We start from the raw sequence: 14,171 nt of genomic DNA on the forward strand, positions 1-14,171 counted from the left end.
AATACTATGAAGTGTCAACTACAAAGCTCTTGACAGAATAATGTTAATTTTTTATTTTTTGATGAACATGTTAATTTTTTTTTTTAGTAAACAAGGATTATGCATTAGCTAAATAGCAATAAGTTTGTTAGAGGCATGTCCCTCCTTATCCAAGGATAGGAATTCTTCCACCACAGCCTAAATTTTATTTAAGCTAAAAGACTAAACTTGGTCCCTTAATAATATCCTTGGCCCTTTTTAAAAAAAAAAAAACTAGGAAGCCCAATAACAACCTCAAAAAATAAAAATAAAAATAAATGCAAACCTAAGAGTTTTAGAGAGAGAACATAATCAAATTGACCATCGGTTTGCTCGTTGCTCTCAGTATCTCATCTACCGGTAACTATCACAGCTCTCTCTCTGTCTCTGTCTCTGAGTTTTGAGTGTCTGGTTTTGTGGATTGTGATAGACTGGTGTAAATTTATAATTTATGATAGTGATTAGTCTTATAAGTGTTTGACATCTTTATGATAGTGTTTAGCTTTATGAAGTATTATTTGCTGTAAGAGTTGAGTGGCTGTGCTAAGAGCACTTGCAGCAGTGGAGCTAAATAGCTATATAGCTATTTTAGCTCCACCAAAATACCAAAAGAAATGAAGATGCGAAATTTAAATCTATTTTTTTAAATTCTTCTGATCTGCATCTAGATAGATGTGCACTGTTAAATTTAAAAAAAATTAATTTTTTATTTTGCGTTCACATTACTTTTTTATTGTGGTGTTTTTATTGTAGTGAGATGTATTATTTTATTGTGGTAGATATATTATTTTATTGTGATGTTTATATTATTTTATTGTGTTGAAAGCTAAAATAGATCCACTGCTGCAGCATGTGTGTAGGTAAAATAGATAAAGTAACTTTTGGTGGAGCTAAATTGCTAAATTTTTAGCTCCACTGCTGTGAATGCTCTAACTGCTATGGGGCGTGGGCAGTAAAAAGCTAAAGGGTAAAGACAAATATAAGTGCATAAACTTTAATTTACACTTTAATAAATTATAAATAACACTATGTGAGGAAGTGGGCCAAGTGGATGCGAGGACTGGGGTGTGGGACAATGAGTAGTGAAAAACAAATTTTTTTGATTGAATTATTGAGTTGAATTCTTAATAAATTAATGCTATGAACACAGTAAAAGTTGTTCTTAATACAATTACAAAGACTACTAAGTTGAGTTGAATCGTTAAATAAAATAATTGTATTTTTTTTTAATTGAATTGTTGAGTTGAATTCTTAATAAAGAATATTAAAAAAAATTCTTCTTAATACAAATACAAGAACGAATAAGTTGAGTGAAATTGTTAAATAAAAAAATTGTAATCAAATGGAAAATCAGTGGATGAATGATTGCTTGGTTATGGACATTGAAAGAGATGTAACTTACAATATTGATAATGAAATTAACATGCAATGATTTCAAAATATGAAAACTAGTAAAATGATATTGTAAAATTTTATGTATTTGTGCTTTTTTTTTTTTTGACAATATATGAGGTTTTCTATTTATTAGGTTTTGTATAATTTTCTATTCCACTTGTATGTTGTTTGTCAATGAGGCATTTCTTTAAGGGCATGTTTGCTATAATGTAACGATAATTACATAGGAATAAGAATATAGATATTACAAAGAATACAAAATACTGTAACGTAATATTTATTACTATTCATTTGTTTGGTGACAATACAATAATAGAACATGAAGATAATGGAATGAAAGTGTTTCAAATCAAACTTAAGATATAAATATTTTAGGAAATATCATACTCATATAATTATATTTCTTAAAAAAAATAATATTTTAAATTTGAAAGAGAGATTAGTTATTTTTTATAATATTTTTATTTTCATAATTATTATGTGCATATGGAAAATTTGTTTATTTAGAAATATATTAATTGTAGAAATTAATACACTTACTGAGGAATAGCTATTACATCTTTTTTAGAGATGAATAGTTATTTATCATTTTAAAGAATAATTATTCATAAGGAATGACTATTTCCTATAATAAAAACATAACAAAACTACTGAATAGCTAAATCATAGGAATAACTATTACATTACAGTGCCTATTACAGTCTACTAAATATACCCTAAGTTTCTTATTGACTACCCTGAAAAAAATTCTTGGAGCCAACACTGATTTGATCCAAGGCCAGTGAAACCAAATAAATGAATCAGATGGTAATAAATGATGGTCCCAATCCAAAATCCAAATCAACTAAATTCTCATGAGAAATGTTATGTCCATAATATTTTAACTATAACTTCACAACACATTCTAGGTAACATTACCTTATATGAAATGTCACTCATAATTTGTTATGAAATTATTGTAGACGTCATTACTCAGGGCCTATTTGGTAAGCGATTCTAAATAACAATTTTCAGCATTTAAATATTAAAAACTGTGGGGCCCAAAAGAAAATAACATGTTTGGTAGGAGTGTTTTTTTTTATTAAGTGTTTAAGTCACGTTTCTCAATTTATGGAGTTTAAATACTATATTTAGAGAATTCATTGATACCAGTTTTTAGTTTTCAAATAATATTCTTCAATGGCATTTTTGTAAATATTTAAAAGAGTGTGGGACCCACTTGCTAAGACCTAACATATCTACATCTCTCCATCTCTCTCTCTCTCTCTCTGTCTCACGCTAATGCAACACGCCTCATCTTTTCTTTTCTTTTTTTCTTTTTTTCGTTCTTTCTTTTTCTTCCTTCTCTTTCACACGTCCTTCTCTCTTCACTCTTATATTTCTTCATCTCTCTCTTCACTTCCATTACTAAAAAAAAGATCCAACATCACCAATTAGAAAAAAAACACAAACCTAGATTTCTTTATCTCTTTCCTCCTAGTTTTTTTTTTTGCAAAGGATTCGTTAGTTTTTTAGAAGATTAATGAGAGTGGGTTCTTGGATTTTTTTACCAAACGATTGTGGTTTTTTTTTTTAAGAGGAGGAAGAAATTTTCTAAAGAGGAAGAAGAAGAAGAACTGAAGAAGACCAAACATAAATAGCGTGGGAAATTCTCTCTACTCTAATAAATATTAATAAAATAATTGTGCATGTCAAAAAGTTGACACTTAAAAAAAATATACTTACACATATCAAACACACAATTATATTTTTTTATATTTTAAAATATGTTGTTTGAAACATGGTACCAAACACATTTTTTGAATTATGAATATTTTAAACATGTATTTTTACAACACTTTTCAAACTACAGTTTTCATATCATTTTGAATAACAATACTTGAAAACTATTACCAAATAGGCCCTCGATCTCCCATATTTGTGAACCCCACTCTTTTCACATGTCAACTGTACGTACAAGTTAGATTTTTAAGACTATGTGTGAGAATAGATGATGGATCTGACAATATATATAAGTGAAAAAACTTAAGAACAATAAAAAGGAAAACTTTAGCACTTTAACACCGAGAAAAATGGAAAGCATAACATGTAAAGTAAAAAAGGCATGGGCAAATACGTGGAAAACCCTTTGGAATGGATGAAAAACCACGGGTGAGCAATGGGAGAATGTCCCTTACTCTTTGGAGCTCTCTATTATGTGAAAATGAAAGCTTCTGTACATAGGTGATGTTCTTCCCAAAGAAAGCCTTTTCTCTACCTCATTTTCCTACATAAACCTTCTGCTCTTTCTCCTGTGTTTCTCTAGGTTCTTACCCTAATTGTTTAAAAATATGTTCCTCTTATAGTACCAAGAATGTTATGAGATACATCAAGACAGGTGTTAAACCTTTATTCGCCCATTTCAAACCCTAATATAGCTACTGTACTATATTATGGCTGGAAGAGAGAGAAGACACGCCAATGTCAGGGTAGTGGAACAGATGGTGACTTTACTACTAAGTGGCGAGCAAACCTTGGACAAGAAAATGGACATCGGGATGCCAAGAGTGATACGCGTATCCTCAACAGTGGTCTAACACAAGCTTAGTCAATAAGAGGTGTTCTATAACATCAAACTATAGGGGGTCACTATCTCCCTTTTATGCAAATACTAGGTGTTCATGTTAAGTACAAATCTTATTCTTTCCTAAAATGGTCACGCCGTTAGCACGAGCCGAAGATCCCTTTTACAACCAATGTTTTTTTTTCCTTTGCTCACAGCTATTCCACCTTGCCAACCCATCCAAAAACGTTTTCTTTTTAAAAAAAAAAAAAAAAAAAATTATTGAGTGATACTACAAAGACGATAATTTTCTTAACAAATTTCAAAACTTTTCGAATTATTATTAAGTTTTATATAAATAAATTCATTGCTAACATTACTTTATATATATATATATATATATAATTTTTTTTTATTTGGTATTTCCTTTATGACTTGTCACGTTGTAAAATTTCAAATTTGTCGTGCCCCTAGATTATTGCAGAGCATTGGTTTGTGAATGAAAAAAAATAAAAAATAAAAATTTTACTTTATATGAAAGCGGCTTCCACCATAGAAAACGAACCTTTGCTTCGTCACCTTTCCATTCACTCTCTCTCACTCTCTTTACCGAATTTCGATCAAAATGACCAATTTGCTCCAAAACTTTCTCTCTTAACATATTTCTCAATGGATTAACATCACAACTCTCTGCTTTTGGTTTCAAAATAATCAAATTCAAACTCTTGGATGTTTGTCTCTCTTTTATTGTAATACAAAAGCGAGATCAGCTAAAACCATTAGCTCTTTTTTGTGAAATTTTGTTTTTTATTTTTCCCTCCCAAAAATGTCTAGCAGTTCACTTAGAACAGACTCGCCCAGAGATATACAAGTGGTAAGCTTTTCAGATTTTAATTTCAAAATTTGTGTTTATAATTTTGTAGACAAATGGGAGGATAATTGAATATAATAGTCTTCTTTTTTATTTTTGGTTTGTGTGTGTGAGTTCTTAGGATAACTCTGTTCTAGAATTATTACAATCTTAACTAAAACAGATGTTAAATTAGTGCTAGTAAATGTTTGTTTGCAAGTGTTTTAATGTTACTTGTTTGTTCATGAATAAATTAATTAAAATAAATGGTTTTTGTCTATATAAAAAATAATAATAAGAAGAAGAAATGAACGATTTTGATGGAGTATCATTGGGCTATTCAAGACTCCAATAGCTTGTGTAATTGTGTTATATGTTTACCAAGTTTGAACTTTGAAATCTATAAAAAAAAAAGAAAAGAAAAATTGCTCATTGACCTACTTGGATATTGAGTCATCAACTAACCTGTTGCAATCGGAAGTCATGAACTGCTGCAAACTTATCCCTCCTTTTTATATATAAAGATAGGACTTGCTCAGAGATATAGGATAGGATTGCTCAGCCCTTCAACCTTATCCAATACTATTAAACAAATAAACCCAGTGCAGTTGCAGCTGCTCAAGCAATTTCTTTCAAAAGAAGAGCAAGCAAGATAAGGCTTTTGTATTGTTGATTCATGAATCAATGATGAGAAATCAGATCCATGCCCCCACAAAGTTTTTAGTGGATTCAAAACAAAGCAAAGAAAAAAAAAAAAGAAAAAAAAAAAGAGTTCTTCAGGGCACATTATCTTAGATTTTTTTTTTTTTTTGATATTTGATTATTTTGATAGGTTTAAGCTGAAAGTGGAGGAAAATCAGTGTGCTTCAATTTCGAATATTCCTCATAGCGTTCGTTCTTATAGTGATTTTCGTTTCGGTTCTCTGCATCCAAAAAATGTCGAGTGGTTCCGTTAGAAGAGTCTCCTGCCAAGATATACTAGTGGTAAGCTTTTGAGATTGATTTTTTTTTTTTTCAATAAAAAAATAGTGATGTTAATTAGTAAAAAGTAATTATATAGGTTTATACTTCTTCTAATTGCTCCTTTTTGTGTATTTTGATTATTTGTTTTTAAAATTCTTTGAGCAATTGACCTTGTTTAGTTCTGAATAATGATTGTTTTTTCCTCATCCTTTGTATTGTGATTTCAAAAAAAAATAAAATAAAATTGTATTGTGAATGATGTGTGTGTGTGGTACTATTATTGCTTAGGTTTAGAGAAATTGGAGGATAAGCTTAAATATAATCTTTTTATTTTTACTTGTATTTTTTTTTTAAATTCTGTATATATATATATATATATTATATTGTGTGTATGTATTAATGTATGTATGATATAAGGGGATATGGATTGAGATTTTATAGAGTTTTTAGGGTAACTCCGTTGTAGGATTATTGAAATTTTAACTAAACAGATGTTAATTTAGTGACTCTGCTTTACCTCTTATGTTTTGCGAAGGTATAGTATCCACTGTGATCATTACCATGTATTTGCTTGTGTTTTAATTTTACCCTTTTGTTCATTAATAAATCAATTGAAATAAACAATTTGGATTGGTACCATACCCTAGAATTACCATAGAACCTTGATAAAATGGTAAAGGTTGTACTTAGTGCACAAAACTCTCAAATCTCCCCCGCCCCCTCATTATTATTATTATTATTATTATTTTTTGGGAAAGCTTGATTCCGGACTCAAACCTGTGATATATTTGGATGGAAGGCACTTGATATCGGTCCATTTTTTTTAAAATTCAATAGTGGGGGATGTGGTGATTTGAGCCCTGAATGTCTTTGATGGAAATACCAGAAGTGCCAGTCAGACTACAAATCTCTTTTAGGATGAACCCTACCATAGAATGTTGATGACATGGAAAAATTTAAACCATGGTTTTAGTCCATGTATTGTATATAAGAAAAAGAATCTGGCTGTCCTGATCTTCTTTATTTCCTTTTTCTGGGCATATATGTCTTGATTTCTCAGGTGGAAAATCTTATAGAGCAATGTCTTCAACTGTACATGAGTCAGAAGGAGGTTGTGGAAACTCTATTGGATCAAGCAAAAATAGAGCCTGGTTTTACAGAGCTTGGTAATTATGGATACTTTTTTATTTTTTTTTATTTTTATAGTTGTCATTATTTTCATTTTATTTATGTGTTCTGAAACATATATGAGTAGGTTGTATTTGCACAAGCAATATATGGAGATTTCTTGCATACTCAAAATTAAAAAAACTGCATGATAATAAATTAATACAGTGTAATTATTTTGATAATTAAGTTAATTTTAGAAAAGTTAGAAAATTAACTCCTTAAATTGCATAGCTTCAACTTTCTTTATCCTTTTTTTTTAAGAAGAAAACAGGTGAAATAATAGCATGGTGAAGACCAATTTTGATCAAGTATCATTGGCCTATTGCCCAAGCAACTCGTTTAGTTTGCATTCTGAACCTTGCTATTCATGCTTCTTTAATAGCTTTCTTTTATATTATTAATTCTAATATTCAAGATGACCATAGCTCATGTAATTGTGTAATATGTTTACCAATTAAGTTTGAACTTTGAACTCTAAAAAGAATTTTTTACTCATTGGCCTACTTGGATATTGAATCATCAACCAACCTGTTGCAATCAGGAGTCATGAACCGCTGCAAACTTATCACTCCTTTTATCTATAGAGATAGGACTTCTTCAGACATATAGGATTGCTCAGCCCTTCAACCTGATCCAATATCTTATCTTTCCCCAGCGCTTTCCATCCAGAGCTTTATACTAACTTCTCCTTGCCAGTCAACTTGAACAAATAAACCCAGTGCAGTTGCAGCTGCTCAAGCAATTTCTTTCAAAAGAAGAGCAAGCAAGATAAGGCTTTTGTATTGTTGATTTATGAATCCAATATGAGAAATCAGATCCATGTACCCACAGTTTTTAGTGGATTCAAAAAAGAAAAAAAAAAAAATCAGATTTCTGAGAGCTTTTTTACCCCACCCAATTCTATTTACAGTCGTTATGCGCTTGCTGTGTCCTTCTACCCTTCACAAACTTAGTATTTTGCTTGCTTTTCAGTTTGGCAGAAGCTAGAAGAAGAAAATCGAGAGTTCTTCAGGGCTTATTATCTTAGATTGATGGTGAAGCAACAAATAAATGAATTCAACAGGTTGCTTGATCTACAGGTGCAGTTAATGTGTCAGATGCAACCAAGTGGAGTTACTTCACTGCCTACCTGTAATGGATCTCATATCTCATCATGTAAGACCTTTTCCATGTTTAGTAGCTAGGGTTATATAATCACTAGACGTCTATTTTGGCCCATGGCTTTACTTGTAGGTTTAGTTGTTCTAAGTTTCATTTTACTGTTCTCAGAAGCAGCCCTGATCTTCTTTTACTTTCTTATAATTTAACACAAACCATATCCATTTTGTTGCAACATTCAAGAACCTTATACCTGCATTTTGCTCATAGTCCTGGTCATTTAATTAATCCCAGGAGTACAATTGTATATATTGCTACTATCTAGGTGGATCATGTATCTTTCTCTTTGGATAACATACAGTTTGATCTGTCACTTGAAAATAGAGAAGTCTTTTCACATTGCTGCACTTATGAGATGAACATTATGGTTGGCATAGGGGGAGTATTTCTTCCCTAGCACATTTCATTTTCCCTGTTTCTTCTATTGTTCTTTTTATTTTGGGCAATATCTTGAATAATTGTTTACTAGAATTGCACCCCTTTTTTTCACTTTAATAAATTTTCTTAATAATATCTAGAAGAACTTGGACAGCCCTAAAATTTTGCCTTCTCCACTACTGAATTACTTGCAAGTGTCGCAGACGACAATTTATTCTGAGAAATTAATGTCTTATTTGTGCCTTTTCTTTTGAATCTTGAAAGCTTGTAGTTTTGGCTTGCATAGGTGGATGGAAGAAAAGGAAGAGGGGCTCAAGTTGCCCCACCATTATGTACCAGTATAGTTCTTTTTCTTTTTTGACGAACTATGTACCAGTTATTTTTAGTTATGGTATATCTCTTGACTGCATTTCATCAGGATTTGTATGGCTAATGGAAAAAACTTAAAAACCTAAAATGTGGTTTAGCAAAAATATTTAAGAACTCACTGCTAGTACTCATTATCAAATGGCTCCGGCTGTATAAGCTTGAGAATTTTTGTGAAGTAGAATGCTATAAGAAATTCTAGAGAGAGTGGAATAATCTTTGATTTTTATCTAATCTAACTGTGACTTTAATTTTAGCTCACATGAGCTTGACCACTTCTCATTGTTTAACTGTTATAAGTCTGGCACTGTTGCATTATTCTGGTGTGGACCATGAGCAGTAATGCAGTGTACTTGTAAGGTTGGCTGTTTGTTTACAAGGGATTAACATTCAAATATTATAATTGAGTGGTCTTATTACTCTCTCTCCTGCCCTCTCCCCCCCCCCCCCACTCGCCCATCCCCCCAAAAAAAATTTTGATAAATATTATGTAGTTTCTCAACCTTGCTCGAGTGGTTCCAGCATTTGATTACCATAATAAAAGCTTCAGAATTCTGAGATAGAACACAGGAGCTTGTTATTGTTAATAAATCCACATTGGTGAATAATCCACAGATTGCTTACATAGCTGAAAATGCTGCACTTGCATGTGAACCCATTTATTTAGTAGTTGGCACACTGGTAAAATTTAGGCCTCCATTCCCAATGTATTTTTTTCCCAATGGAGAACATCTCAGGAAGTCAGGATGGCAAACTAATGAAGTTGCTACTGGTTTTTATAAAATAAGGACTACTCGTTGGCTGTGTAGAAGCCATAAAATCATATTTTGACAGGATGAATGTCTAATAATTGTAAAATTATGCTTAGAATACACCAAAGATCTCATAAAGTCAGGATGGCAAACTAACGAAGTTGCTAATGGTTTATATAAAATAAGGACTACTCATTGGCTGTGTAGAAGCCATAACATCATATTTTGACAGGGTTAATGTCTAATAATTGTAAAATTATGCTTAAAATACACCATAGGCACATGCAAACAAAGGACTGATATGCTAATGATTAGAACTTACTGAAAACTGATTGCTGCATTGGGTTTACAATAAATTGTTAGGTTCAATAGAAAAATAAAATAAACAAAAAATTTCTGCTTTACAATGATACAGATACATGCACCATGTGAACTACTTTATTTCAGTTGAAAATGGTTCATGAATAGTTGTTGATCAAGGTGGTGAGAAAAGTAGGCATAGATATAATTACAGGCATGTAGCCAACTTCATATGATAGGTGGGGGCAAAGGAGGGGGGAGATGAACGTCATCTGGCGCTTCCTTTGAAATGCTGGGCTAATTTTGTTCAAAATTCCATATTGTAGTCTGTTACAGATTTATTGGGTGGCCTGGGGAACTGTTTAGGCACTTCTATTAATGTTTTCCTTGATCGCTCCTTTGGACAAATTTCATTTCCAGTACATGCTTGTTATGGCATGTCAAATTTTCATCGAATTGGCAATTGATATTTACTTTATTTGACAGTGCACCAGAACTCAGCTTGCTATGCTTCAGAGCATACAGGACCAGCTGTGAAGTTAGAAAATATGCACTACCCTATTGTTTCTGGTTTGCCTAATGCATTTACTAATGGTGTGCCTTATGCATTTACTAATGGTGGATCATTGTTGCACACAAGAATGCACACTGCTGTTCAAATGCCTGCTCATTCTAGTAGGATTGGTGCCCCACCAAGTATGCTATCAGCTCAAAGCTCAAACATGGATATGATTCAAGGAATAAATGGGGGCATGATCAAATCAGAAACTGGATATTCTGGCAGTTCTCCTTACATGTATGGCTCTGACAGAAATGTCCTGGAAATGCATCCAACGGTTGAAGATGCATCTGTTGCATCTTTCCCCAGTGTACAGTCTAACTCACAACCCCTGAATGAACAAATTCTGGATATGGAATCTCCTTCTTTTGGATCTTTAGGCCAGGAAACTCGAAATTTCAGTCTCTCTGACCTGGCAGCAGACTTTTCACAGAGTTCTGGTATGTTTTCTCTCTCTCTCTCTCATGAACATTTTTATATATTTTCTTTTTCTTTTGCTTTTTTTTGGCTCAAGAGTACTGTTCTAGTCAGTGAGGCAGCTGGAACTCAGCTAGTTTAAGTGGAACAACTATTTTGTTCATATATTCATCTGAGAAAGAATGAAAACCCCCTCTCAGCCAAAAATGTAAAAATAAATATATACTGTCATACACACAATTATAGACTCTTAGGTGGAAATGCTGATTGGGTCATGAGTTCAGTTATTGACAACAACTCAAAAGTTGTCCTTAACTGAGTGCATGAGTTTTTGTGTATCTTTAATTAACTAAATTTAGTACAGGATCTTATTTTGTTGGGGTAATTACAGTTTATCCACATGTAATAATTAGACCCATTTTAATAATGCCTACCCATGGTTTGGACTTTATCACTTTATCTACCTGATGTGGCCTCTGTTAGGACTCCGTAACCCACTCCTCACCTCTCCACTTAAAAACCCTCTTTGCTATATAAGACAAATTAGAACTAGGATCCGAGAGATATTTCATTCGAATTCCTTCTCCAACTTTCTTAGAAATCAAATCCGGTGACTGAAATTGCATTTCATGATCGAAATTGTGTGAGATTTACGCAAGATTCAGCTTCTGCTACTGATTGCAAGCAAGGAAATACAAGTTTGACCTCCGTTCTTGTATCTCACAGGTAAGTGAGTGTTCTAGGATTTCAAATTTTGAAAAATTTGTACTGATGATGGGTAATGTTTGATATTTGTCCGTAGGAATCAAAAATTTGTGTCCCACTATGTCTTCATCAAGTGATTTTTACTCAAGTTTCAGTCACCATTTATGTTCGAGAGATAGATGCGCGCAAAGGACGTCTTTGACATTGGATAATTTTGGGAGGAGGTTTTATGGCTGTTGCTTTTATGATGAGGTGAGTTATGTAATCATCTTCAGTTTGAAATGCTTTTTATTTTTCAAAACCCGATTAATGTTGATTAAATTGTTGCAATTGGGCTGTTTGAAATGATTTGATTTTATGTGCAGAAAGAGGTACAGACTTGTAAATTCTTTGAGTGGTTGGATCAAAAAACTTGTAAGCGTGGGTCTGAAGTTGCAGCAATAGTCTTGGCAAAATTCAAGAGGTTGGAGAATGAGGCAAAGGCCTCTAATGAGAGGGAAAAACTAGCTCGTGAAATGGAAGAAAAGGCAAGGGAGAGGGAAAGGATAGCTAGGCGAAGAGAAGAAAAATCAAGGATGAGAGAAATGATTTCCCAAGTCAGAGCAAGAATGTATAGAATTACACTGGTTGTGTCATGGATTCTATTTGCTTTCTTTGTATTTTCTAGTAGGATTGAGGATGTTGGATTGAAGTCATTGAGTCTTGCACATGATATGTAAGATGTTGTATTTTTTTTTTTTTTTTTTGAGAGTAAACGGCACAAGATGTTGTATTTTAATGATATGTAAGATGTTGTATTTTAATGACTTGAAGTCAATTTGTAATGAATGTTATTACTTAAGACCAAATTTTTACCAAAACCTTTTTTTTTTTTTACTTAAAATGTTTATGGGAAAAACTAATTATCTTTATTATTGTTTTCCTTACTATTAGAATTATTACGATTTTGACACGTCATTCTCTTATGCTTTGATAAAAGAACACTTGTTGTCATTGCATGCATTCTCTAGGTGTGAGTCATAATTAAGGAAAATTATTAGGTACTCTCGAAGTACCATAAATGTGTACTGCATCCTCTCACATGAATGGTAGATCCTACCATGAATTTAATTAGTGGGACACACCATTCATGTAAGAGGAAAGAGTACGCATTTATGGTACTCCGGGAGTACACAATAATTTTCCCATAATTAGATATATGGGCCCAATTTTTTTACCCAAAATTAATTAACTCGACATGTCTGCCAAGCCTAAGATTATATGATGACATATGTTATCTGTGGGTGATAGGTATCTTGTGCCAGTGGCATCTCAACCTTTATTCTATTAGAATAGAATATAGAATATACTATATCTGCAAAAATTGATATTATTAATAATAATAATAATAAAAAACTAAGGCCTCTCACTTAGCAAACAAAAAAAAAGAAAAGCCCCCTTTATTGAACAATTGAATGCATTATCTATTGGTCAAAGGCCTTGTAGCTAAATTGGCACCTCCCCATGTACAAAGTGCTTGAGGGTCAAGGGAGGAGAGGGTTCGAGCTACGGGGTTAGTAGCATATTGTAATTATCTCTAAAAAAAATGCATTATCTATTGTGAGTAAACTTTTTAATTAAAGCCCAAAATTTTTTAAAAATAAAAATTATTTTTAGAAATTATCATCTTTTCAAATGTTGTACACTATTAATACAGTTTACTCTGTTTGAAAATATTCAATCTCCCATACACATGAAAGATGAATAGACTCATCATTTCTGCTTATATCAAATTAAAATCAAAATTAATTGATTTTAAGACAAACTCATTACTAAAATCCAATGTTCAATACTAAAATCAAATATCACCAAGAGAAATAGTGACTATCTCAAACTTGTATTTATAATGATATTGATGGTTTAGATTAATTTTCAAAATTAAAGGTTTGAAAAGAAGTTTTACAAATAGATAAAAATACTCCAATTAATGTATTAAATTATATAAAAAGACTAGATTTTTTTTCCCTTTTGCATGTATTGCTTATAGAATATGACTAACAATACATATTACACTTGTACGTGGGGAAAGAAGTTTTCCAAAATCAAAATTGATAAAAATCATGTTTAAGATCAACTATATCACAAGAAAGACTAAGCAGATTAACCATATTGACAATAAAAAGGGAAACATAAGCAAGAGTTGAATATGAAAACATAATTATGGTTTGTTTGGATACTGCTTATTGCTGAAAATTGAAAACTAAAAACTGAAAATACTGTAGAGAGGGAAAATTCCCGACCTATCACAAGCTGACACATCATACTACCAAGTCCACAAAATACAACCAATTACAAAGCGCCACGTATTGCTGCTAGGTTTTGCCATCGCTATTCAGAAACCAATAGAAATTTGCCAAGTGTCATTGAAATAAAGGCATGAAACTGCATCAGCAGGTGTAAGCAATGACACAAGCAGCTCCGCACGTGTAAGCAGTGACACAAGCACTCAGCACATGTAAGCGATGACACAGGCAGCCTCGCACGTGTAAGCAGTGACACAAGCACTCAGCACGTGTAAGCGATGACATAAGCGGACCAATCAAACTCCGCCACGTGTCG

The 14,171-nt window shown here is 32.3% G+C and overlaps 1 protein-coding gene across 3 annotated transcripts; it reads left to right on the top strand.

Moving 5' to 3' along the window:
* Positions 1 to 4,591: 4,591 nt before the first annotated feature.
* LOC142610696 (uncharacterized) lies at positions 4,592 to 12,433 on the top strand. Of its 3 annotated transcripts, none has more exons than XR_012839859.1 (7): positions 4,592 to 4,829; positions 5,638 to 5,789; positions 6,829 to 6,934; positions 7,911 to 8,093; positions 10,379 to 10,891; positions 11,729 to 11,825; positions 11,939 to 12,433. XR_012839859.1 is itself a non-coding variant. In XM_075782597.1 (7 exons), the coding sequence occupies exons 2-7, from the start codon at positions 5,742 to 5,744 to the stop codon at positions 12,290 to 12,292; spliced, it is 1,359 nt and encodes a 452-aa protein (XP_075638712.1). In that variant the 5' UTR covers positions 4,592 to 4,829; positions 5,638 to 5,741; the 3' UTR covers positions 12,293 to 12,433. The 3 variants fall into 3 exon arrangements, 2 of the variants coding, with proteins under 2 accessions (XP_075638712.1, XP_075638713.1); XM_075782597.1 differs by having other exon boundaries at positions 11,671 to 11,825; XM_075782598.1 differs by having other exon boundaries at positions 7,911 to 8,069; positions 11,671 to 11,825.
* Positions 12,434 to 14,171: the final 1,738 nt, after the last annotated feature.

The sequence above is a fragment of the Castanea sativa genome, chromosome 9, assembly GCF_040712315.1.
Source record: "Castanea sativa cultivar Marrone di Chiusa Pesio chromosome 9, ASM4071231v1".
In the NCBI taxonomy this organism is placed as follows: Eukaryota; Viridiplantae; Streptophyta; class Magnoliopsida; order Fagales; family Fagaceae; genus Castanea; species Castanea sativa.

Bases quoted from the DNA above. Each gene is read 5' to 3' on its own strand.
- LOC142610696 (XM_075782597.1), top strand. From the start codon at position 5,742: ATGTCGAGTGGTTCCGTTAGAAGAGTCTCCTGCCAAGATATACTAGTG. The intron at 8,094-10,378 runs GTAAGACCTTTT...TTTATTTGACAG, and splicing joins TGGATCTCATATCTCATCAT to TGCACCAGAACTCAGCTTGC. The intron at 10,892-11,670 runs GTATGTTTTCTC...ATTTGTCCGTAG, and splicing joins AGACTTTTCACAGAGTTCTG to GAATCAAAAATTTGTGTCCC.